Source organism: Xenopus tropicalis, chromosome 5 (assembly GCF_000004195.4).
Source record: "Xenopus tropicalis strain Nigerian chromosome 5, UCB_Xtro_10.0, whole genome shotgun sequence".
NCBI classification, from domain to species: domain Eukaryota; kingdom Metazoa; phylum Chordata; class Amphibia; order Anura; family Pipidae; genus Xenopus; species Xenopus tropicalis.
Window position 1 is genome coordinate 56,960,256 of NC_030681.2, and position 26,274 is coordinate 56,986,529.

Consider the following 26,274-nt stretch of genomic DNA (forward strand, 5'->3'; position numbering starts at 1 on the left):
AGTTCCTAATAACGGAAACACCATCTCTGATAGACTCCAATTTAATCAAATAATTAAATTTTGTTAATAATGATTTCCCTGTTTTTTTTTTTTTTTTTTTTTAGTAATAAAACAGTACCTTGTACTTGACCCCACAAAAGATAAATTACCGTATATACTTGAGTATAAGCCAATCCGAATATAAGCCGAGGTACCTAATTTTACCTAAGAAAACTGGAAAAACTTATTGACTCGACTATAAGCCTAGGGAGGGAAATGCAGCCACTACTGCTAAGTTTCAAATAAATAACAGATAAATAAATAATAGATAACTTTAGGGAAAGAAAAATGCTACAGCAGCAGACAAAAGCAAGTTTGGGAAGGCTAAGGAAGCTGCCATACTAATTATCAAGTACCAGTATCAGTTCACGTGAGGGGGTGTCCTCAGTGGACCCCAGTGTACAAGTCCCACCACAGTACTACAATAGTAGTTACTAGGACAAAATAATTCTTGATGCTGGACTCAGTACAAATTGAATTTGCAATGGATCAGTGGGGTGAGTGTCCATGAAAAACTGATTTACGTGATAATTTAATGAAGAAAGAGTTGTGAATTTTTTTTTTCCCTGGGTGAAAGGCAAGGCACGTTGTTGTATTTAACTGTGGTATAAGTCAATTTGTAATACTGGCTCCAGCATTGGCTGGTATATTGGCTGTAATACCCTAAAACTTAGCCCCTGGATCACCAATTTAAGCTCTGAATTAGTCCCAGTTTTACATTTTCTCACCTCTCTCTGGCCAGGACCTGTCTGTTGTGTCTAGGATTGAAACCTGCCCGGCCTTATGAAAACTGAGCTGCTGGGGCGAAAACTGCCTATAAGGATTTACACATTTAGAAATCAGGACAGGACTTTGTCTTTCCCCCAACCTTACCCTCACCTAGCTTTCCTTCACTATACATTATATGCCTATGCCACATCTCCACTAGGGTTGCCCCCTGGCTGGTAAAAATGAAGCCCGTTAACTCTACACATTGCACCAGACAGGAGCCAGAAGTAAGAAGTAACTGTTGCCGGGGTAATTTTACATATTGCACCAGACAGGAGCCAGAAGTACCTGTTGCCGGGGTAACGAGGGCCGGAGACCGAGGAGACGTCAGAGTTATTTCCGAAGGCATTGTGCTGTGGGGTTCCAAATTACAGGAAAACCCCTTATCCAGAAAACCCTAGGTCCCCAGCATTCTGGATAACCAATAGTGCAATTAATTTTGTAACCACATTCCCACCTACCGTTCAGTTTTCAAACTATGATTTAGTTGGCAGAATTCATCAGAAGAAAGAAAATGAGTACTGTCCTGTGTTATTAGCCTTTTCAGAAAAGATCATTAAAAAAAATTAGGAGGTTGCGGATATCTTTCCTGAAGAGAGAAACAGTCCTTTTCTTTCTTTTGACTGGTTCTGCTTACCAGGTCAGTTTGACCAGCAGGTGGCGCTGTTGTTACAAAAATCATATTAGTACAGGTATGGAATCAGTTATCCGGAAACCCATTATCCATAAAGTTCCAAAATATGGGAAGGCCATCTCCCATAGACTCCATTATAAGCAAATAATTCTAATTTTTAAAAACTATTTCCTTTTTCTCTGACTAATAATAAAAAAGGACAGGATCAATATATGTACAACTGATATGATTGTACTACACACACACAAAAGAAAATAAAGTTACCATCTCTCGTATTTAAGAATTTCTTCAAACCTTCATTAACAAGTGGGGTCTTGTTCTGTTTGGAAATAAACAAATTCCATATAAGTTCAAATTTTTCCTTCTATGTGTATTTTCTTTCAAAGCAGAGATTGAGACTTTATGGTATTAGGTCACCCTTTTGGCTGAACCTTTGACTGCTCATCCCTTAGCTCAGTGATCCCCAACCAGTGCCTCATGAACATGTTGCTCACCAACCCCTTTGGATGTTGCTCTCAGTGGCCTCAAAGCAGGTGCTTATTTTTGAATTTTTGGGTAGGAGGCAAGTTTTGGTTCCATAAAAACCCAGTGTAATTGTCAAACAGAGCCTTCTGTAGGCTTCCAGTCAACATAGGGGCTTTCAAATAGCAAATTATAGCTCTCATTGTCACCTCCAGGAACTTTTTTTCATGCTTGTGTTGCTCTCCAAAACTTTTTCCATTTGAATGTGGCTCACACTTATAAAAGGTTGGGGACCCCTGCCTTAGCTTATGACAAATGTGGTACATTTTGTTTTCACCTCCCTGCGCTAGGCAAAGGGTACACCACCCCAGCCTGTTGTCAGTCAATGCAGTTTATGGACTGATTATATTATATATGGAAAACAAGATTACATCTGTCAAATAGAGGCAAACGCCTACCACTATACTTCTTCATACCAGTCCACAGGCCAAACTGACTATGCAACTTGTCATATACAGCTAAATACAACTGGTCTAATAATAATACTGCTGTATTTTATTACACATAGTTTTTATACATAGTAGAAGGCAATACTGCAATACTGGCTTATTAGAAGATTACAAAACTCATGCTTTTAGGACTGCTTAGGTCTCTGCTTGGCATGGTTTAAAACAAAAACAAAAATGTCAGGAAATGTATCCAACAGGCACAAAGTTTAAAAAGATATTTTTTGTTTTTGTGCTAGTTTGTATACATTTCATTTTTTTTGAGTCTCTATTATACCACGTGTTGCATAGGCAAACATCAAGATTTTGTGGGGCAAAAACATGATGATTTGGAGGAAGGTCTGAACCACTAATGTAACCTGAAGATTTGTCAGCATATTTAAGGTTAGTTTTCTTGGGAATATTAGTAATATCCCAACAGTTAGCTATTACACTATGGTAAACTGAATTCTTTAAAGGATGGAGAAAAGGCCAATTCACAGAGGGTTGCAACAATGTTGGGCACCTCCCCCAGTGAATTTAAGTTTTTTCCCTGGACCCGTGACCTTTTTCAGAAAATTGCACTAGACCGGGGTAAAATGAGAGATGAGAGGAGTGCCAATCTGTCACTTTACCACTATTTCCAGGCTTCCATGGCGGCTAGAGCCTGTGCAGAATGGATTCTCTTATCTCAAAAAGAGGACAATTAGTGAAAATTGTATGCACCTGCCACTAGTTGTGCCCACCAAGATATCCAGATATATTTTTCAAGACATACCTAAAAAAATGTACTATACAGTACTTAAAAACAAATTTCTTCTATACTAGAGGACTTATTATGCAAAAATATTGCATCAAAACAACATACTTTGACCTCAGATTGTCTGTCACAACCAAGCATTATTACCTGTGTTTTCTCTTGTTCTTCCAAAGCCAGAAAAACAGATGATCTGAGTTCTGCCTAATAAGTGGGAAAATAGTGAAAAATATGATTGTCTAAAAGCACATTTTTGTAACTCAAAGGCCCAGTAACCCCATCTTTAAATTCCTTTCCTGTGAAATTACCATATATACTCGAGTATAAGCAGAGTTTTCCAGCACCAAAAATGTGCTGAAAACGTCACCCTCGGCTTATACTTGAGTCAGGTAATATCGGCAGCGTTGGCATTCGTTGCTCACACAATTCCCCCCCACCACATGCGTACAACGCGCTCACTCGTGCGCACAAGCCCTACTGGTGACAGGGACTGGTCTAGGAATTGTATGTATATTTCACCTCAAAAGTCATACTTCCAAATGACTTTTATAATGTTAAAAAGCAGGCAGCCCATACCTGCATATAAAAGATTCGGGAGAGCTTCTTACCCTCCCACAGCAGTATTCATTCTAGCCCTGTAGGGCAGAGTTTTCATCTAAGGGAAGTCTGCTGTCTGGCCAGAACTAGTTCTACTGGGATGGGTGCCAATGGATGCGCTGCCAATGCTTAAAGGAGAAGGAAAGTCAAAACTTATTAAGCACACTATTAAATAGTACTACTATTGCTGTGTAAAAACGCTATACTCCTGGCTTGCCTAATGAAAGATTTACAGAGATACACATACTAGAACCTACATACTGTTTCAGTGAACTGCGCCGCCATCTTGTCCGGCGCCATCTTGTCAATCCCCCTCACAGCATGTCAGATCGTCCTTTGACGGCAGAAACCCCCCCCCGCCGGTTCGGAGGGAGAATACACAGCGGAAACGACTGCACAAAGTTATTAAGTCCTTACAAATAGCTTATTTTCCAAAAGAAAAAAAAAAAAAAACATGTAATGCTGTGGGGCGGGCATACTATGTCAGATGAGAGCCGCCGAGCTGCGAGCGGCGGCGCTGCCAGCATTGGATGATGTGACATAGGATGATCTGTGACTGATGCGAGCCACCGCGCACAGCTTGCATGTCAGATCATCCAATGCTGGCAGCGCCGCCGCTTGCAGCTCGGCGGCTCTCATCTGACATAGTATGCCCGCCCCACAGCATTACATGTTTTTTTTTTTTTGGAAGATCAGCTATTTGAAGGACTTTTAGACTTTTAGCCTGGTTAGCAAGTTGTTAACAAGGAAGAAAAATACTCTCTTCCCCGCCGCTCCTGCCAAAAACGCCCTGCTCCCCGCCCCTGCCACAAACCCTCCGTCGCTCCCTGCACCTGCCCCCCCCCTTGCATGTCACAGAGTTCACCTTCCCTGCATTGCCATGGCAACCAGACGCTCCTGGTTTGTGCGCATGCGCCACCTACAGTAACAAGTCGCCAAGTCTTGGAGGGAGCGATGCATTATGGGAATCTTCTCTACCCTGCTCAGCGTTTTTTTTTCCTGTTTGGCTTCTGATCTTCTGAACGGGTGAAGTATGGGGAGACTTAAGGGCACTATTGAGACAACTGAAGGTATGCCTGCAGCTTAAGATTAACTCTTTATTAGCCTTTCCTTCTCCTTTAATATGCATTTAGATTTAGATGTAAAGAATAACAACCAATCCCAATGATTTGTGAAAAGAGTAGCAAACCCTTTAAATTAAGACAAATTCATTATATTACAACAAATCCCCCCCCCGTGTGTGCATATGTGCATGCGCTGACTCGCTCGCAGCCGCATTACGCACATTAGAGATTACTTAGCCTCCCCAAACTTGCCTGACAGTTAAAAAAAAAAAAAAAGGTAAAACAATGAAAACTGAAAATGAGGCAAACTTCCAGCCTGTTAAAGCCTGTGTCCGCGTGGTCACAGATCTTTTCTGTGACTTCTAATATGCCTATATTAATACAACTTTTTTCCATGCATACAGTGCACTATGAAAAAAATTCTAGAGGATATTTCTTACCTTAATTTTGTTAAGGATGCCATTATTTTCTAGGGTCTGAATCAGAAGATCTCTTAACTCTGTGTCCTCTTCTGTTGCAGACATTGTTTCTCTGTAAAGAAGCTTATGGAATTATCTGAAAACATAGCATGCATAAAATTAATTACATAATTTATGTATATATTTTATTTATCCCATAACCTCCATATGAGTATGTGAATCGTGGTGTCTATAGGATTACTGCACAAAATGATACACTGTTGTAAAACCTTTTCAGTATCTTTCCAAATTATTATGCCTAAACCGGTATTTCTTTGGGAGGCAAAAATGTAATGTATGTAAAAAAGTGCATAAGCACTATATGAACTGCACAGTGAGTGAAATAAAATAGCTTTTTAACTAAAAAGTGTGTGGATCTTTCTGCTGATATTCTTCTATTTTTATTCCAGAACCTTAAAGGAAAACTAAACCTTAGGAATGAATATGGCTAAAAATACCATATTTTATATACTGTACTTAGTGCACCAGTATAAAGTCTCAGTATTTTAACAGCAGCAATGATCCAGGACTTCAGACTTTAGCTCCCCATCCTGGAAAGTTTCTGCGACACTTACAGTGGCTTGCAAAAGTATTCGGCCCCCTTGAACTTTTCCACATTTTGTCACATTACAGCCACAAACATGAATCAATTTTATTGGAATTCCACGTGAAAGACCAATACAAAGTGGTGTACAAGTGGAACGAAAATCATACATGATTCCAAACATTTTTTACAACCAGTAAGTCCTTCCAACTGACACAAGGGCACCCAAACCATTTCATCTATATATTCTGAAAAGGTTTTTTATAGTGATAGCTGTGAAGTTGTGGAATTTTCTACCTGAATCAGTGGTACTGGCTGATACATTCCATAGCTTCATGAAGGGGTTGAATAGCTTTTTAGCAAGTGAGGAAATACATGGTTAGGGGAGATAGCTCTTAGAACAAGTTGATCCAGGGACTGGTGTCAAGCATTTTTGTACAGGTTCCATGCCTGTACAACAGAAATAAGAATTATTTTCAGTTGGTCACAGGCAAGATCGTTCGTACCCTCCAATAACGTTCGGGGCTGAATCATCAGATATGAAAGTAGAAACAATAGGAATTCTAAATGCATGCCTTTGCTTGGGTGTCTTCAAATGCGCCCAATCAAAATCTTTTGTCTGCCGGATTGACGAAACGACTGATATCAAAAGCGTTCACCATATTGGTCACCTCATCAATCCACAATACATACACCACCTCATTTGGACTTTAATCGGTGCTTGTATGCCCAGCTTTAATCTCAGCTACTGCGGACAACAAATCTCTGTGAAATGCCTTTCCACCGGCAATAAAGTAAATTGCTAGTGATTCATGGCTTTCATGGCTATTCATGGCTTGGTTTTTTCAAAGTTGTGCGGTTTCCTGCAGAAGGAAACTTTGGAAAACAAAGCCACGAGAATGCCTTTCCACGGGGGATTCAATTCATTGCTAGTGAAAAGTAATTTTGGGAAATTTAGTCGCCCACACTAGCAGAGATTCACCGTGGGAGACTAATCTCTTTGTAGGCCACTGCCTTTAAGTGCAGATTAGTCAATAAATCTTCGCTATTGCGGGCGACTATTCTCCTTTAAATGCCATCCCACCAGCATGGGATATCATGCGAGTCACTTTGGTTTCCCAAAGTCGGCCAAAGTTTCCTTGCAAGGCAACTTCGGGAAAACTGAAGCGATGCTTATGCCATCCCACAGGTGATTTAGTCGTTCCGGCGGGATGACGTTACGGTGAGATTAATCGCCAACGGTAAAGAAGATTTATCGCGGGCGACTAATCTCCCTGTATGCCACTGCCCTAAAGTAGCTTATTTAATTGCTACAATTCTTATCTTTGGCCCTGCTGACCATAATCCCAGAGTATCATTAACCCTTTCACTGCCAGACGATTTGGTCTCTTATGGACCTTATATTGTCAGAAAGTTTTTAAACATTTCCTATTTTTGTCCCTTTAGCGGCCATTTTTTGAGGGGGACGTTTAGTTTACCTAGGAAATTCAATATTGTTTTTTTTCAGGACAACCTAAGCTTTCAAAATATGCTAGAATTTTGTGTAATTCCACTTCTGTAACAAGATATAGGCTTTTAAATGTCTAAAAAATGAAAATAAATAAATAAATGAAAAAAAAAAATTTTTATTTATATATTATATATATATATATATATAAGAACAAGCAGTGATGAAGCTGCACACCATAAATAATGAGATACTACCTGGGTGCCAGTGCCATGTTGTCATGTAGATAGAGAAAAAGAATGACTGCACCCACAGGAATTTTCACGCTGGAGATATCAGTTACATAATAAAGTGAAGTATTTATTCAGTCCAACGTTTCAGTTCACATTGGAACTTTCATCAGGGACAACAGTGCTACAGTGCAATACAAACGCTATTTAAACCTAAAAGGGCGCCAAAGATGTTGCTAGGCAACGCCAACAAACAATAAACATACAATGAAGACAAAAAAACATGAATATAATAAAAGTAACAATAAAGTGAACTTCCATCCTATCAAAGATGCTGGATAAGGGATGATAGGTAGGTTTATTACACGTAGAAGGTTACACAAGTTTCCAAGAAGCTGTGTGCCAGAGCGGGCCCTCCAGCTGTACAGCAGCGCACAGTACAGAACTAACGCTGTGTTCCCCCAGCAATATATACACTTACTTAGACAACAACACGGTCTTTCTGTCCTCCACCTTGTGCCCAAAGCGGCGCTCCAGCGATCCCCGCAGGCCACGTATCTACTGACTCGTTTCACTGGTTGCTAGGCAACCCCCTAGCGGTGAGCGGATCAGGAGATCCGACATGCAGCGGCAATATCAGAAAGGGGGCTTGTATAGGAGCTACTCGGCTCCAGCAGCTTGATAAATATTATGTTGTATGGTTGTCACGGCATCAGGGTCCTTGTTGGAGGGGCCCGATGTCCATGTATGCCCACACTTAGGAAACGCTTGTGGCCGTCCAGTTGTCTAAGTAAGTGTATATATTGCTGGGGGAACACAGCGTTAGTTCTGTACTGTGCGCTGCTGTACAGCTGGAGGGCCTGCTCTGGCAGACAGCTTCTTGGAAACTTGTGTAACCTTCTATGTGTAATAAACCTACCTATCATCCCTTATCCAGCATCTTTGATAGGATGGAAGTTCACTTTATTGTTACTTTTATTATATTCATGTTTTTTTGTCTTCATTGTATGTTTATTATTTGTTGGGGTTGCCTAGCAACATCTTTGGCGCCCTTTTAGGTTTAAATAGCATTTGTATTGCACTGTAGCACTGTTGTCCCTGATGAAAGTTCCAATGTGAACTGAAACGTTGGACTGAATAAATACTTCACTTTATTTACTTCAACTGATGTCTCTGTGGGTGCAGTCATTCTCTCTCTCTATCTATCTATATATGTAAAAAATGCTGATGCACACCAGGAAAATTTAATCAAAAAAAGATACTTATTTTATTTAGATCGACGTTTCGGTCCTCACCCGGGACCTTTATCAAGATATCATATCTGCTAATCTCCTCAGCAGAAACTGCTCTTTCCTAGGTAAATCAGTAATCAGCAAAAGCCAAAAAACACTTCTTACTACCAATACACTCATATGTTCTATATAATCCTGACCTCCTCTAGTTTCCTTTCACTTGGCCTTGACGCTGCACTGTCCTGGTTTCACCTCTTACCTCTCAAATCTTAGTTTCAGTTTCTCTTACAATGAAGTATCACCATCTACCTTATAACTTCGGGAGCCCCTGCAAATTTTTTCAGGCCCCCAACACATAAAAATCTAGGTCATCCATGGCCTCCCTTACAGCATTTTACCCCTCTATAATTTCATCACTGCCCTCAAGGCTCTATCCTAGGCCCCTTTTTATTTTCTTTGTAAGTGTTCTTCCTTGGTAAACGAATCAATATGTTTTATGATAACACCTCTATGATAACAATACTTGAATCCATTTCTCTTCGATTAATCTCAACCCAGATCTCTTAACGCAGGTCTTCTCTTGCTTTTCAGCTATCTTTACTTGTATGCCCAATCTTACCTTAATTTAAGCCTCTATGACAGATGTGGTTCTCTTTCCCCTATCCAAACCCCATTACAAACCAGTTGTGTCATAGTTTAAAAACTCCATTATCACCCCATCTCCTGAGGCCTGGTTCCTTGGGGTTATTCTTGATTCTGCAGGCCCTTCACTCTTCAAATCCAGTCATAAAGTAATTTCATTTTCACCAAAGAAATATTTTAAACATTTTACACTTCAATCATAACTGCTTCACATACTCCTATTCAAGACTTTGCAAGAGCTAAACTGACTCCATTACTGCTATGGCTCACATATTAAATCTGGGCTCATGTAAAACATAATTGCTTCAGGGCTTACTTAACAATTCAGATGCACAACACATGGCTCTCTATAAAGTCAGTATGCAAAATACAGTGGTGTGAAAAACTATTTCTATCCTGATTTCTTATTCTTTTGCATGTTTGTCACACAAAATGTTTCTGATCATGAAACACATTTAACTATTAGTCAAAGATAACACAAGTAAACACAAAATGCAGTTTTTAAATGAGGGTTTTTATTATTTAGGGAGAAAAAAAATCCAAACCTACATGGCCCTGTGTGAAAAAGTAATTGAACCTGAATTGAACCTAATAACTGGTTGGGCCACCCTTAGCAGCAATAACTGCAATCAAGTGTTTGCGATAACTTGCAACGAGTCTTTTACAGCGCTCTGGAGGAATTTTGGCCCACTCATCTTTGCAGAATTGTTGTAATTCAGCTTTATTTGAGGGTTTTCTAGCATGAACCGCCTTTTTAAGGTCATGCCACAACATCTCAATAGGATTCAGGTCAGGACTTTGACTAGGCCACTCCAAAGTCTTCATTTTGTTTTTCTTCAGCCATTCAGAGGTGGATTTGCTGGTGTGTTTTGGGTCATTGTCCTGCTGCAGCACCCAAGATCGCTTCAGCTTGAGTTGACGAACAGATGGCCGGACATTCTCCTTCAGGATTTTTTGGTAGACAGTAGAATTCATGGTTCCATCTATCACAGCAAGCCTTCCAGGTCCTGAAGCAGCAAACAACCCCAGACCATCACACTACCACCACCATATTTTACTGTTGGTATGATGTTCTTTTTCTGAAATGCTGTGTTACTTTTACGCCAGATGTAACGGGACACGCACCTTCCAAAAAGTTCAACTTTTGTCTCGTCGGTCCACAAGGTATTTTCCCAAAAGTCTTGGCAATCATTGAGATGTTTTTTAGCAAAATTGAGACGAGCCTTAATGTTCTTTTTGCTTAAAAGTGGTTTGCGCCTTGGAAATCTGCCATGCAGGCCGTTTTTGCCCAGTCTCTTTCTTATGGTGGAGTCGTGAACACTGACCTTAATTGAGGCAAGTGAGGCCTGCAGTTCTTTAGATGTTGTCCTGGGGTCTTTTGTGGCCTCTCGGATGAGTTGTCTCTGCGCTCTTGGGGTAATTTTGGTCGGCCGGCCACTCCTGGGAAGGTTCACCACTGTTCCATGTTTTTGCCATTTGTGGATAATGGCTCTCACTGTGGTTCGCTGGAGTCCCAAAGCTTTAGAAATGGCTTTATAACCTTTACCAGACTGATAGATCTCAATTACTTTTGTTCTCATTTGTTCCTGAATTTCTTTGGATCTTGGCATGATGTCTAGCTTTAGAGGTGCTTTTGGTCTACTTCCTATTTAAAGTGATTTCTTGATTGAAACAGGTGTGGCAGTAATCAGGCCTGGGGGTGACTACAGAAATCGAACTCAGGTGTGATAAACCACAGTTAAGTTATTTTTTAACAAGGGGGGCAATCACTTTTACACACAGGGCCATGTAGATTTGGAGTTTTTTTTCTCCCTTAATAACGTAAACCTTCATTTAAAAACTGCATTTTGTGTTCAATGATGTTATCTTTGACTAATAGTTAACGGTTTTTGATGAGCAGAAACATTTAAGTGTGACAAACATGCAAAAGAATAAGAAATCAGGAAGGGGGCAAATAGTTTTTCACACCACTGTATATTCAGAAGCCTCTCTTTATTACATGGTTTAAAGATTTCTGCATGGAAGGTGGGTTAAAAGAGAAGGAAATGTTAGGCATCCCCCCAGTGTTTGTAATCACTTACCTTTTAACCTGGGCTGGTGCTCCTGTTAGGAGAAAACCACACCACCCCAAGGTAGGTGAGAGGAAGCTATCCTCTTCAGTCTCTCTTCTTTGGAATCCCGAGGCCAGCGCATATGCAGTTGGGTAAAAATTCCAACTTTCTTGTTAAAGTTCGCCTTTTCACTCTATTGTACATGCACAAGCAGCGAGAAGACAGAAGAAGAGGATCATTCCCTTGCAGGAAGCGTTTTTCTCCTAACAGGAGCACCAGCCTGGGGTAAAAGGTAAGCAATTACAATCACTGGGGAGTGCCTAACATTTGGCTCCCCCAAGGAAGTTTACCTTTCTTTCTCCTTAAGGGCTCTGGCACACGGGGGAGATTAGTCGCCCGCGAACAGGGAGTTTTATCGCGGGCGACTAATCTCCCCCGTGTGCCAGAGCCCTTAAGGTTTATTTCCCTATGAGAGAGAACTCTCCAATTAGAAGATTCCTGCACAGGGTGCTCACTCCCTGTACTGCCAAGTCTCTGCACAGGGGGCTTGAATGGATGGATATGCAGTATATCAGAGTCCGGCATAGTGTTTTGGCAGCTGATACATTTTTGAACAGGATACTTGAGTACATTTAGTAGAGTACAAGAGTTCTATACACTAGTGGATCATGTAGGGGGTAAGGGCATGGCTTTGCCACATTAGACTAAGGCTTAGTTGGCAAAATGACCAAGACACCACTGCTCCCTATGCTGGCAACTTCTGCCAGGAGATTCCTCCAGTGCAGGGAATAAACCCCTTGGCGGTCGGTTAAGAAGCTAGTAAAGAGCACACAACTCTATAAAACTCTTTACCCTGGAAAAAAAGCGATTCTTATGTCTAGATAGATTAACCAAAATTCCAAAACGCTTCTAAGTACCAAGTGCTGATACTACTGCAACATAAACAAATACGTCTCGCAATTAAATTCATTAAGCACGTACCTACCGAACCCTGATTAAATGTTTCCATTCATCGCAAAAATTCAGGAATATCAGATTCATAACAACCTGCGTTAGCTTTTGGGCTCACTGGTATCCATTTGATCCACCGATTGAGATGCAATACTCTATTAACACAGTCAAAGCCGAACAACAGTGCCTAACATGTCATTACACATACTACTCTTACCTTCTGCTCAAACACAGGACAAGTCCCTGTATCAGTTTATGCAGTCAAAGAGCCCCGCTTACGTTATTCAATATGGCGCCGGACAGCTTCAATGCCTACGGCCACGCCTCCAGCCAATCAGCGCTCAAGAGGAGCGGGATAAGGAAGTGCATAGGTCCACAATAAACGAGGAAGCCAAACCGGTTTCAGCTTACAATGTCTAGAATGCTGCTAAGCGTTGAACGTTGCCTAGCGACGGGTGACAGTCGAACAATGAGTAATTATCACGAGTTTGATATGTTTGGACCGTGAATCGGCTAACATGGTGATATTGCTTTTTTGCCTTAAACCATAACGGATATATTCAATTTTGGGACATAATTATAACATACCAGACTTGGGTTCTTCGTGACTTTAACATTCTATATAGTCTTCAGTTAGTATGGCGTAACAAAGCAATCAGTCACGAGGTGGCGCTAAGTATATTTATAAATACATAGAATGAGCGCTAAAGAAAAGTCCTGGAGAGGGTAGGAGGAGTAGGAAGGGAAAGTGGCATTTTGTATAGAAGCGTGTCAGGTTTGAGAGTTCTACAGGAAGTAGTGTTATAGGTTGCTCTGTACTTCTCCCAGCCTTTCGGCCATATCCTTTGTAAGCTTAACCCACTGTCAGTAATCATGTCGGCAGAAAACGGATCGCCTGGGCTGCCAAACGGCGGAGTATGCTGCGCCACTGACAGTGGACGTTGCTCCCTCGTCGGGAACAAAGTCACAGTTGTGCTTGGGGCTCAGTGGGGAGACGAAGGGAAGGGTAAAGTTGTGGATCTTCTGGCTCAGGATGCGGATATCGTGTGCCGCTGCCAGGTGAGTGAAAGGCCTAGCCGAGAAGCGAGCGATACGGCCGCTTTGCTTACCAAGGGGCACAATAAAAACAGCGTGACGTTTTATTGCTTTTGGAATTTTATTAGCGACAGGTGTATTTTAACACTTGTCTTTTATATAGACATGTATCGTTGATCATTCACGGAGTATTATATCTTCTCACAGATAAACCGTGTCCGCAGGCGCTGGGAATATTTCCGCGCCAAGCGGGTGTGTTGGTTGGGCGGGAATGTGCTGAGATGGTGCCTTCTATTCTCAGTAGTCCCGGAATAGGAACCCTGCAATTAAGAGAAACGGCAACATTAACAATCTCCGGCCTGCTTGGCCTTTCCTGACCTTGCTACCTTAGCTATTTTCAGGTTTCTTCAACTAAAGCTAAATTAGCACATGTGCAGCCCGGGGATGCTGGGAGCAGTTACACATTCCAGCGCTGTATTCATTTCACTAGCGACGCCCACATATTAATTGCCCTCCTTTGAGCATACGGGTGTTTGCAGTAATGCCAAGTTACAGCGAGCGAAGCTGTTACTCAAGTGCCTGCGATATTTGTTAGTGAAGCACGCAAAATAAACAGAGCCGCAGTCACCTTGACAGGAAGCGGCCATGTGCTTCCTCTGGGCAGCAGCCAAGCTCAGGCGGTCTGTGTTGTTTGCGAGCAGTTTCACGTACACACTGATAACTGCTTGATATTTATGTCGCCATAATTAGTTTACCTTTTATTCTTAGTTGTTTTCACAAAGAATAGAAGATATGCTGGTAATTTGAGGCCTAATAGGACATGTTGATCCTAGTTCCTTATAGAAAAGGGCTGTGTTACTAGAGGCTAACTTGTCCGATATAGTGCTCCATAGTGTTTGTATGGCCCTTAGTCGGCTCGGTTTTCCACTGATTTATTGGCATGATATCATTTTTAGTAGAATTGCAAAACATCTGCCAGTTATAAATAAAAACGTTCAGTTATGTTTCAGAGTGATTGATAACTAAAATGAATAAATTGGTTAGGAACAGGAGTGTAAAGGTGGCCACACACGTGGCGATCTGACAATGTTTTTGGTCGCACAAAACATCGTCAGATCCGCCACACACTGTTCAGGGCTGAAACAGCAGATAAGGAGGTAGAAACAATAGGATTTCTACCTCCTTCTGCCGATTCAGCCGTGACGGCAGATTTTGGTCAGGCGCCTTCTATGGCGCCCAATCAAAATTTTCTAACCTGGCCGATCGGCGAGTCGACCGATTTCAGCAGCTTCCTGTCGACTTGCCGACATGCCATACACACACCGAATATCGTACGAAACGAGGTTTCGTACAATATTATCGGTGCGTGTATGGCCAGCTTAATTTGTGCTCTCACAATCCTGTCTGCTAGTGCAAACAACTGAAAAGTTAAAGGGCTTCTGTCATTCAGAAACATACTTCTGACAGAAACATTGTAAAAATGATATATACTTTGGTCAAAAAAAGTAACTTTTTTTTAATAAGGCATATTAATAAATAATACATTTCATTGTGCTGCCTTCCATGATAAATGGTCCTCAAAAATTGTTAAAACTTCTTTAATAGAATGGAGAGGAAAAAAAACAGAAGCTGAGAGACTAGGTTGTTCATGGCCACCATTCTGTCTTTATGTCCTAGAAGCTGTCTGCAGGTATATTAAATTTTGAATTATGGTAAAAATGATAGTTTTTCCTTGAAGGGAAATTATACCCCTCTTCTGATAAGGTGCATACACATTCTCCAAAAAATGTGTTGTTGCTGTATTTGTTTTTTTCACACAAGCATACCTGTAGTCTATGTAACTCATAAAAACATTTCCCACATTACCCCCCCCCCCTTTAGCTTAATTGAACTAAAGGGGGTCATCTAACGTCTCTCACTGTGTTCCATTTTAAGTTATGGATTCTAGCTCTAGATTCTGACATTGCGGTTTGACTGTTTTTTTAAAAAATAAAAAAATAAAAAAAAATAAACTAAACTGAATGAGCTCATGTGAAGAAGGGGGGTATATTTTACCTTCTAAATTAAAACAATTATGCTTCCAGTGCATCTAGCACTCTTTCCGTGTAATAGGTCCACTTGGTTTAGCTGATATTTTAAATAAAGGTTTTTAGTCCGGTCTTTAAAATATGTTTTATTTAAGGTACAAGAAACCCAGTTCTAATATAATTGTGGCTAATAAATAAATGGTGGGTTCTTCACTGACCGAAACCCCAAAGCAGGCTATATTGCTTCACTTTAAGAACCATCTATTTCCACAAAAATGTTGTCTACATTGGAAATTTGTCTTTAGGAGCTTTTTTTGTCCTAAAGGGGTTGTTCACCTTCAATGTCCAAATCTTATTAAACCCCCAACAATGCTCTCAGCGTGTCATAAAATCCATTTTCCATAACAAAAGTAAAAAGGCCACTGTAAAAGATACTTTTTATGCCTGTCAATCAGTCCTTTTTCTGTCTCTCTGATCAGTTTTCTGATGGGAGTGGCCTATTTGGAACCTTACACACTGAGAACGTCCTATGTTTTTTCTTATTGGATCAATTTGTTGCATGTGCACTCTAACCAGATGCACAAATTGAAAGGTAATTTGTTAATTTCTTCCTTTCAATGGCATAGGCAAAGTGACTCGGCATACTGTTATGTTAGATTTGCAGCATTCTCACAGGCACAAGAAGCAGTGTCAGACTGACAGGAGACACAGCCAATAGGAGTTAATTCTGCTGCCAGTACTATACGTGACATCATATAAGGAAGTAAACCAGCAACTGTAGTGTTTATAGGGGTCACTTATCTCCCCCCCCCCCCCCCCCCCCCCCAGCACAGGATCTGCACATTTTTGTTAACTATGAATTTTGCAAAGAGTGTTCTATTAATGTGAACTGTTAGATTTCTGAATGGTGTACAAAGGTGAGCAAATAGTTGTACCTCTTTAATATTACTTTGTTTTAACTTTTTTGCAGTTGTTCTCAAAACTCTTAACCCTATCAGCAGTCACTCAGCTTTGTTGAACTATAGAATACAGTGGTGATACACATGGTTTTAAAGGAACAGTAACACCAAAAAATGAAAGTGTTTTAAAGTAATTGAAATATAATGTACTGTGGCCCTGCACTGCTAAAACTGGGGTGTTTGCTTCAGGAACACTACTATAGTTTATATAAATAAGCTGCTGTGTAGCCATGGGGGCAGCCATTCAAGCTGGAAAAAAGGAGAAAAGGCACAGGTTACATAGCAGATAACAGATAAGACACCATTGTATTCTACAGGGTTTATCTGTTAGCTGCTATATAACCTGTGCCTTTTCGTCTTTTGACTGGCTGCCCCCATGGCTACACACCAGGGTTTATATAAACTCTAGTAATGTTTCTGAAGCAAACACAAAACTTTTACCAGTGCAGGGCAGCAGTACATTATAGTTTAATTTCTTTAAAATATATACATTTTTTGGTGTTACTGTTCCTTTAAATATCTGTACTTGTAGGGATGTTAAACGCTATAAAAAATTGTTGTGCTCAGATTTTATCTTTACTGTTTCTTTTGGAACAGATCATTGGGAAACATGAAGGCAGTTAACCTGCTGTGCCTTAATTTTATGGTAAGACAAAAAGAAACTAAATTAAACAAATTTTTATCACCCTAAAATTGCTCCCCCATTGGCTGGGGAAATTTTTTTTTTAAATCCCCCCCCCCATGCAGTGCTAGACTGCCTGCATCAGGAGGGTGCAGTCCTTGGTCTCTCGTTGTAATATAATGGCCCTGGGGCCGAACAATAGAATTGGCCCAATATCGTCCACCTTAACATGTATTGCCATCTTTACGAAGCTTCCCCACAACAAGCAGCCTTCATATGCTCCTTTCCTTAAATGTTATCCTCCCACAAAACTTTCTGAATAAGAACTCAACATCAATGTTATACTTTGCTTTGTGCTTCTTCATTTGAGGCACTGGTTTGTCTTCTCTCGAACACCATTGCCATTGTCTCCTCCTTGTTATTTCAGACCCATTCCTCCCCGTGAATGCAGACAGACATAGTATAGTAGTATAGAGAATACACCCTGGGCATGCCTTACTTAATTCTGATAGTGATAGTTAAAGGAGAACTATAACCCTGGGCACAGGAGCCCTTAACTATCATTGAGTAAATGGAGTAAAAGGGTTATGTGTGTTTATTTGTGCAAAAGAGGGTAGTTCTTATGCAAAGCCTTCCCTGCAGGGGACTAAGGCAAGGGGCTGTTGGAACAGTACCTTTGACTCTGCACCAATGGGAGAAATGCTAACTGCCAAGAAACTTACCTCATTTGGTATTGGCAACCGCTGTATTTAGGTCTGGTGCCACGATAGGCAAAATGTTTCCTAAATGTATTGATATGGGAGAGTGCAGGGCATCTTGTGTTTGTTTTATTATATGTAGATGGATATAATGTAGGTATAATAATGTGCACTTGGGTAACTGTTTGGAGGTCTGACTCGTACCATTACTCATATCATATTTAATATATGCTAAAGTGCTTACGTGGCATAGTAACTTGAGCTTGTCCAAGAGTCATAAGGGATTGGAATGTTGACTATCGGACTACACAAATAAATGAGTTTTATGTATTTTGAGACTTGCTCCAGTTGCTGTATTACTGTTGGTTTAGTAGACAGACCTCTTCACTTCCACATCTCACGATGCAACAAGCACATGCCAAATTACATTTTCAATTGTGACAGATCTGCAATTTGACAGGATTGCTGGATGGTCTGTATACTGAAGAACTTGGTATATATGCCCAGATGGTCAGGCAATATAGTCAAAAGTTGGGTTTTAATGGCAGCCAAACTGGTATGCTCCAAGGCTGTCGCCAGTAAAAGAAATTTAGGAAAATAGAAGAGTTTGACACGACTTGAACATGAGGTAATATGTCCTGTAAGTATTGAACCAAATGAATCTACTGTAGGAACATCAGCTTTCATCAACTTAGGGGGAAAAAGATGGACATTGTAAAAAAACATTTTTTGGATCATGCCCTTTATAATCTGAAGCTTCAACAGGTGCCCTACATCTTATGTTGCAGGCATTTTGTACAGGAAAACGTTTTGAAGTTAGCTAGGTTGCTAATCTAGCTAACAGAAATGGTGAGTATATATAAATATGGTTTTGGCTACAAGAAGTATTAAAAAAAGATTCACTGCCCTAAAATTAGAAACAGACATTTAGATACAATGTGACTGATTGTATTATTCATAAAATTCTGTTTTTGGAAAAAAAAATTCTTGTTCTAATATTTCTAACATACAGAGTGAGTATAAAATAATCTGTTTCTATTGTTTACTTTTTCTCCCTCTTGATTGCCTTGGCATCTTCCTACAGTTACTGCTGTGGTAAGCCATGCATTTAAATAAATTGCTTTCTGTGATGGTAAATATGAATCAAGATCATAAAGATAAACTCTGCGATGAGTGGTGTTACTCAAGCATATTTAAATTGAATGCACAAAACCAGAAGTGACGTTTCCATTTCTGCCTGCCTCCATTAAGGAGGTTTGCAAATACACCCCGAAACTGCAAATATTTACTACCACTGCCTATGAATTATGACTAAGGAATCTCTGGGAAAATTGAAGACTGCAAAGTATCATTGTAACTGAAGCATCAGGCAGGTGGGTGGTTTAGAGAATCTACAACCCTGGAACTGGATCCTGTTATTGATTTGCCTGGTTTTGTTGCCCTTCAAGATACATTCAAACAATGTGTTAATATATATATATATATATTTTTTTTTTTAACCTTAAAATCTTTAGTGTGCCCTTTTTAAAACTATGTGTGCAGTTTCTTAATTAGTTTAATTGAGGTAATCAGTAGAAGATTGTTAGTGTTTCTTAGGGCTCTGGCACACGGGGGAGATTAGTCGCCCGCGATAAAACTCCCTGTTCGCGGGCGACTAATCTCCCCGAGTTGCCTACCCCTGCCATCCCACCGGCGAACATGTAAGTCGCCGGCGGGATGGCAGACGCGGCGGCGCGATTTCGCCGAAAAAGACTCGCGAGTCTTTTTCGGCGATTCCCTGAAATTGCCCCGCCGCGTCTGCCATCCCGCCGGCGACTTACATGTTCGCCGGTGGGATGGCAGGGGTAGGCAACTTGGGGAGATTAGTCGCCCGCGAACAGGGAGTTTTATCGCGGGCGACTAATCTCCCCCATGTGCCAGAGCCCTTAACTAAGTGGTCATCTTTCTCTAATTATATTGATATTTGGACTTGGATAAATAATTTTAACAGAGAAGTCTTCCTTTCCCCATTCTCTTTTCTGTAATAAGTTACCTTATTGGCCTGAAAGATTTGATATTCATCCTGCCAAAATTTCAACTGACATGCCTCTATGAATCCAAAAAATCTAATGTTTTTGGGGTTGTTCAAGGTACAAAAGATATTTCATTAGACGTTTTCCAATAATGTGGTCCCAGTCGCTAAAAATGGGCTAGTCACTTGGGACCTTTTAGGCTCACTTTGCCTCTCTTGCTTCCTTCCTTTTCTATACCGGGATACCTCTTGTTAGTAAGTTGGAGACTTGCAGTGCTTGAGTGGGACCCATTCAGTATTAACAAAGTACATTTCAGGATCAACCAGCTTTATCTCTCTAATGTACAGTCATGGCCCAAATTGTTGGCACCCCAGAAATTTTTCCAGAAAATCAAGTATTTCTCACAGAAAAGTATTGCAGAAACACATGTTTTGCTATACAAATGTTTATTCCCTTTGTGTGTATTGGAACAGAACAAAAAATGGAGGAAAAAAAGCAAATTGGACATAATGTCACACAAAACTCCAAAAATGGGTTGGACAAAATTATTGGCACTCAAGTACATTTTGGCAAACTGTAGTCTTGCTTTTTTATGTCTCTGTGTCAGCAATGGGGTCCTCCTGGGTCTCCTGCCATAGCGTTTCATTTATTTAAATGTCGACAGTTCACGCTGACACTGATGCTCCCTGAGCCTGCAGGACAGCTTGAATTTCTTTGGAACTTGTTTTGGGCTGCTTATCCACCATCCGGACTATCCTGCGTTGCAACCTTACATCAATGTTTCTCTTCCAACCACGCCCAGGAAGATTAGCTACAGTGCCATGGGTTGCAAACTTCTTGATAATGTTTCGCACTGTGGACAAAGACAAATCTAGATCTCTGGAGATGGACTTGTAACCTTGAGATTGTTGATATTTTTCCACAATTTTCGTTCTCAAGTCCTCAGACAGTTCTCTTCTCCTCTTTCTGTTGTCCATGCTTAGTGTGGCACACACAGACACACAATGCAAAGTGAACTTCTCTCCTTTTTATCTGCTTTCAGGTGTGATTTTTATATTGCCCACACCTGTTACTTGCCCAAGGAGAGTTTAAAGGAGCATCACATGTTTGAAACAATCTTATTTATCCACAATTTTGAAAGGGTGCCAATAATTTTGTCCAGACCATTTTTGGAGTTTTGTGTGACATTATGTCCAATTTGCTTTTTTCCTCTATTTTTTTGTTTTGTTCCAATACACACAACATACACAAACGGAAGAGGAATTTAATGGCATAATTTATGTATAAAACATTAAAGATATGGAACTTTGTCCTGGGTAGAGGTGTTTTTGTTGGAGAATAGATTTATGACTTTATAAATGACTTTATAATGTTCCTTTTAAGGGGCAGGTTTCTCTTTTGTGTAGAGAGCCTTGAATGACATTTGTCTCCTTATTATCTTGCTGTACAAGAACTAAAGCCACTGTATTCTACAGCTTATCTCTTATCTCTAGTAAAACTGTTCCTTTTTTCCCTATTCATCTTAAAAACTGTACCCATGGCTACACAGCGGCATATTTATAATTGTGTTTTTTTTTTTGTGCAGTGTAGCAGAACATTTTATGTAAATGCAATGAAAACAATTTTTTTGTTTTTTTTGGTGTTTACTGGACCTTTATAACCTTTTTGAGTGGTTAATTAGCAATAAGCATTGTATGGTATACAAATATAAATAAGACTGTGTATACCTGTATATTTATATCTATATTTATATCTCCCCCCCCCCTTTTTTTTTTTTTTTTTTATTTTGTATTTATGTACGCACTTCCCTTGTATTTGTATATTCTATGTAGCCTTGGAGTGTTCCCACAAACCTTGTGTGTGTGTGTGTGTTTACAGGAGCCTGGGTGCAGGTCCATGCAAAAACTGCAGTGTCTTAAAAAAAAAAAAAAAAAGCTACTGTGGCGGGAAAGGAGTAAAGATGATGTAATCTTCACTCCTTTCCCGCCACAGTATGTTTATAACACACTGCAGTTGTTGTTTGAGTCACTTCGAAAATGGCTAATGTGATAGCCGAAACATTCGCCTTCTTGTCCTGTGAGTGCAGATCCCTTTACTAGGGTTTGTGCGTGTGTGTGTGTGTGTGTGTATATATAATCAATATCTAGATGAAGAAACCAGTACTCCCATGATTTGAAAACCGGAACATTTTTTTTATGAACCTAGTTTTGGTGTAAACTAAGACCTTTATCAAGATCTCACAATTTTTTAAAATCCTCTAAGTTACGCTTCTTATAGTAGTTGTTGTGGTTTGTGTTTTTTTTTTTTTTTTTTTTTTTTTTTTAAATCTAGATAAACACCCTGACTAAGGCTCATAAGTAGGACCAGAATGTTGGTACTTGTGTATGTATTATAAATAAACTCAGATCGGTTTTGTCCCATGTTCTTTCAAATAATATTTAGTAACTAGAAAGGGAAGTTTTAGAGCAAACTGAAGTCACTGAATGAAATCTGATTGGCTGTTGTTGGCTCCACCCAGTTTTTATAACCTTGTACCACAGTTATATACCACTGTGCAAAGTTTGTGGACCCTGTTTTTAATAGGACACAGAAAGAAATCGCCAGCGCTCGGTCTAATCCACGCTGTAGCGTTGCTAGAAACACTATTGTGCCAGCAATGACCAGCTGCTAGAAACGATAAAAAGCCATTATTTATACACAAAGAGAAAGAAAGATTGCCAGCGCTTGGTTTGCCTTTAAAGATGATTGTTACAAAAAATGAGGTGTTAGTACCACACTTTGGCCAAAATATGTAAGCTCACGTGCCACGTGAGCTTGAAGGATGAAATTAACAAATCTACTGGGTGCTAATATGTTCCGTAAGTTTTTCACTATTTTAAAAGCTATCTTAGGTTTTGTATCTAAAATAAGATGTAGCTATGGATGAGAGAGGAAATAAATTCCAATGTTTATCTGTTGTATCTGTCTGAATTGTGGATTAAAATTAGTGCAAAAGGTAGGTTTGTTTCCCATATATTTTTATTTTCTTTTTTGATGGATAAATGATGCTGAAACAAATTTCTATCAATTCTGTGATTGTTTACAGATCTAAGGTCTAAAAGGGTATTTTGCTCAATATTAATAGCATCATTCCTGCTTTATTTATAAGCCAGTCCTCATGACTCTTATTGTGTGTTTGAATGGAACCAGGTTCGCCACCCACCGGCCTAAACTCAAATTTTGTATATATTCCCAATATCCCTAGAATAGATTTGCATAATTTGGGATGAACCTGGTTCCTGTAAAAAGCCCCCCTAAATACCGGGTTTTTGACTATAACTTGTTGAGTTTTTGACTAACTTGTCAGGCTTTCCTTAACTCTGAACAACTATATATATATATATATATACACACACACACACACACACACACACACACACACACACACACACACACACACACACACACACACACACACACACACACACACACACACACACACACACACACACACACACACACACACACACACACACACACACACACACACACACACACACACACACACACACACACACACACTGGTGTGAAAAACTATTTGCCCCCTTCCTGATTTCTTATTCTTTTGCACGTTTGTCGTACAAAATGTTTCTGATCATCACATTTAACTATTAGTCAAAGATAACACAAGTAAACACAAAATGCAGTTTTTAAATGAGGGTTTTTATTTAGGGATAAAAAAATCCAAACCTACATGGCCCTGTGTGAAAAAGTAATTGCCCCCTGAACCTAATAACTGGTTGGGCCACCCTTAGCAGCAATAACTGCAATCAAGCATTTGCGATAACTTGCAACGAGTCTTTTACAGTGCTCTGGAGGAATTTTTGCCCACTCATCTTTGCAGAATTGTTGTAATTCAGCTTTATTTGAGGGTTTTCTAGCATGAACCGCCTTTTTAAGGTCATGCCACAACATCTCAATAGGATTCAGGTGAGGACTTTGACTAGGCCACTTCAAAGTCTTCATTTTGTTTTTCTTCAGCCATTCAGAGGTGAATTTGCTGGTGTGTTTTGGGTCATTGTCCTGCTGCAGCACCCAAGATCGCTTCAGCTTGAGTTGACTATCAGATGGCCGGACATTCTCCTTCAGGATTTTTTGGTAGACCGTAGAATTCATGGTTCCATCTATCACAGCAAGCCTTCCAGGTCCTGAAGCAGCAAACAACCCCAGACCATCACACTACCACCACCATATTTTACTGTTGGTATGATGTTCTTTTTCTGAAATGCTGTGTTACTTTTACGCCAGATGTAACGGGACACGCACCTTCCAAAAAGTTCAACTTTTGTCTCGTCGGTCCACAAGGTATTTTCCCAAAAGTCTTGGCAATCATTGAGATGTTTTTTAGCAAAATTGAGACGAGCCTTAATGTTCTTTTTGCTTAAAAGTGGTTTGCGCCTTGGAAATCTGCCATGCAGGCCGTTTTTGCCCAGTCTCTTTCTTATGGTGGAGTCGTGAACACTGACCTTAATTGAGGCAAGTGAGGCCTGCAGTTCTTTAGATGTTGTCCTGGGTCTTTTTGTCTCGGATGAGTTGTCTCTGCGCTCTTGGGGTAATTTTGGTCGGCCGGCCACTCCTGGGAAGGTTCACCACTGTTCCATGTTTTTGCCATTTGTGGATAATGGCTCTCACTGTGGTTCGCTGGAGTCCCAAAGCTTTAGAAATGGCTTTATAACCTTTACCAGACTGATAGATCTCAATTACTTTTGTTCTCATTTGTTCCTGAATTTCTTTGGATCTTGGCATGATGTCTAGCTTTTGAGGTGCTTTTGGTCTACTTCTCTGTGTCAGGTAGCTCCTATTTAAGTGATTTCTTGATTGAAACAGGTGTGGCAGTAATCAGGCCTGGGGGTGACTACAGAAATTGAACTCAGGTGTGATAAACCACAGTTAAGTTATTTTTTAACAAGGGGGGCAATCACTTTTTCACACAGGGCCATGTAGATTTGGAGTTTTTTTTCTCCCTTAATAACGTAAACCTTCATTTAAAAACTGCATTTTGTGTTCAATGATGTTATCTTTGACTAATAGTTAATGGTTTTTGATGAGCAGAAACATTTAAGTGTGACAAACATGCAAAAGAATAAGAAATCAGGAAGGGAGCAAATAGTTTTTCACACCACTGTGTGTGTGTGTGTGTATGTATATATAAAGCCCCCCTAGTACCGGGTTAGCTACTCTAACCTGTCAGACTTTCTTTAAAGGACAAGGAAAGGCTTAGTCACTTGGGGGGGGCAAAATGTTAGGCATCCCCCAAGTGACTTTAATCACTTACCTTGTACCCCGGGCTGGTGCCCCTGTTAGGAGAAAACAGCACCAGCCTGGGGTACCTGTAGCGAGCACTTCCTCCTTTCTGGTTCGTTTTGCCGGCAAATTCCCGGGACCGGCGCATACGAATTAGAGTGAAAAGCTGACTTCTCTGTTAAAGCTCAGCTTTTCACTCTACTGCGCGAGCGAAGCAGGAAGGAGGAAGCACTGCAGCTACCCCGAGCTGGTGCTGTTTTTTAGACATTTAGAGGCCTATAACTTGTTACAGAATTGGAATTACACCAAAAGCTTTGTTTGTCCTGAAAAAAACAATATATTGTTTTCCTGGGTAAACTAAAAGTCCCCCCGAGGAAAGGCCCCCTAAAATGAAACGGTGCAAAATGTTCAAAAACTGTCTGGCAGTAGAAGTTCCGCTTTGACCAAAACAGCTGGCAGTGAAAGGGTTAAAGAGCAATAAAAAAGACCAAGTTCAACCCTTCCAAGTAAACACAACACACACAAGCCTATACTGACCTATCTATACACTTGCATACATAAAACCATATATATAACAACATCAATACTAACTGTAGATTTTAGTATAACAATAGCCTTGGATACTATGCTTGTTCTAGAATTCATCCAAGCCCCTGTTAAAGACATTTGAAAGTGTTACAACAATGGAATTTCAGGTATTACCCTATAAATACAGTAGAACTCGGATTTTATGTTTCCCAGGAGGTGGCATCAAAACAGCGAAAATTCACGTAAAATGTGGGGAGAAAAACACAGCTTGCCTGTATGGGACAGGGAAAAAATGGCATACATTTTGGGGGAAATGTAAAATCTGGGTACATAAAATCGAGGTTCTACTGTATGAGGCTGCCCACCCCTTTAGGAAGTGGCTTCTCTGGGAGCTCTAGGTAAGTACTTCATGAAACTTAACATCTGTACAAGCAGTTTCAATGATTTTTAAAAACCTATGCATTTTCTATGCACACAATCGCAAGTAGCAAACACAGCTTTCAATATGCAATTGTATCAGCATCATTTTAAATATACTCTTAGCGCAGCTGTGGCTCATTTCAAACAAAGTAGGTCTCGGTTTGTTAACCAAAAGTAATACTGTTGCACCAAGTGTACACTTTTTTAACACATAGATATACAAACTATGTACAGAATATACACATAGCTATTTATATAGATTACTAGCCAGCTAAGTTAAGTAACATTTAAAAATGAACAAAGATAAAGCTAAATTCACTACATTTGTA

At 40.1% G+C, this 26,274-nt stretch overlaps 2 protein-coding genes across 21 annotated transcripts in view; one reads left to right on the forward strand and one right to left on the reverse strand.

Moving 5' to 3' along the window:
- Positions 1-12,856, reverse strand: part of fgfr1op (FGFR1 oncogene partner) — a 39,813-nt gene extending 26,957 nt beyond the window's left edge. For 6 of the 19 annotated variants that reach the window (XM_012963022.2, XM_012963018.2, XM_018093895.1 and 3 more), the window contains exons 1-4: positions 12,396-12,572; positions 5,247-5,337; positions 3,296-3,349; positions 1,706-1,760 (exon numbers count right to left, since the gene is read on the reverse strand). In XM_012963022.2, the coding sequence (XP_012818476.1) occupies positions 1,706-1,760; positions 3,296-3,349; positions 5,247-5,337; positions 12,396-12,451 (256 nt within the window). In that variant the 5' untranslated portion in view covers positions 12,452-12,572. The other 13 variants (XM_012963025.2, XM_018093897.1, XM_031901720.1 and 10 more) reach the window with 12 other exon arrangements.
- Positions 12,857-12,958: 102 nt separating this feature from the next.
- adss2 (adenylosuccinate synthase 2) overlaps positions 12,959-26,274 on the forward strand; it is a 35,871-nt gene continuing 22,555 nt past the window's right edge. Inside the window, exon 1 of one of the 2 annotated variants that reach the window (XM_012962836.3) lies at positions 12,959-13,420. In XM_012962836.3, coding sequence (XP_012818290.1) covers positions 13,235-13,420 — 186 coding nt within the window. In that variant the 5' untranslated portion in view covers positions 12,959-13,234. 2 annotated transcript variants of the gene reach the window in all.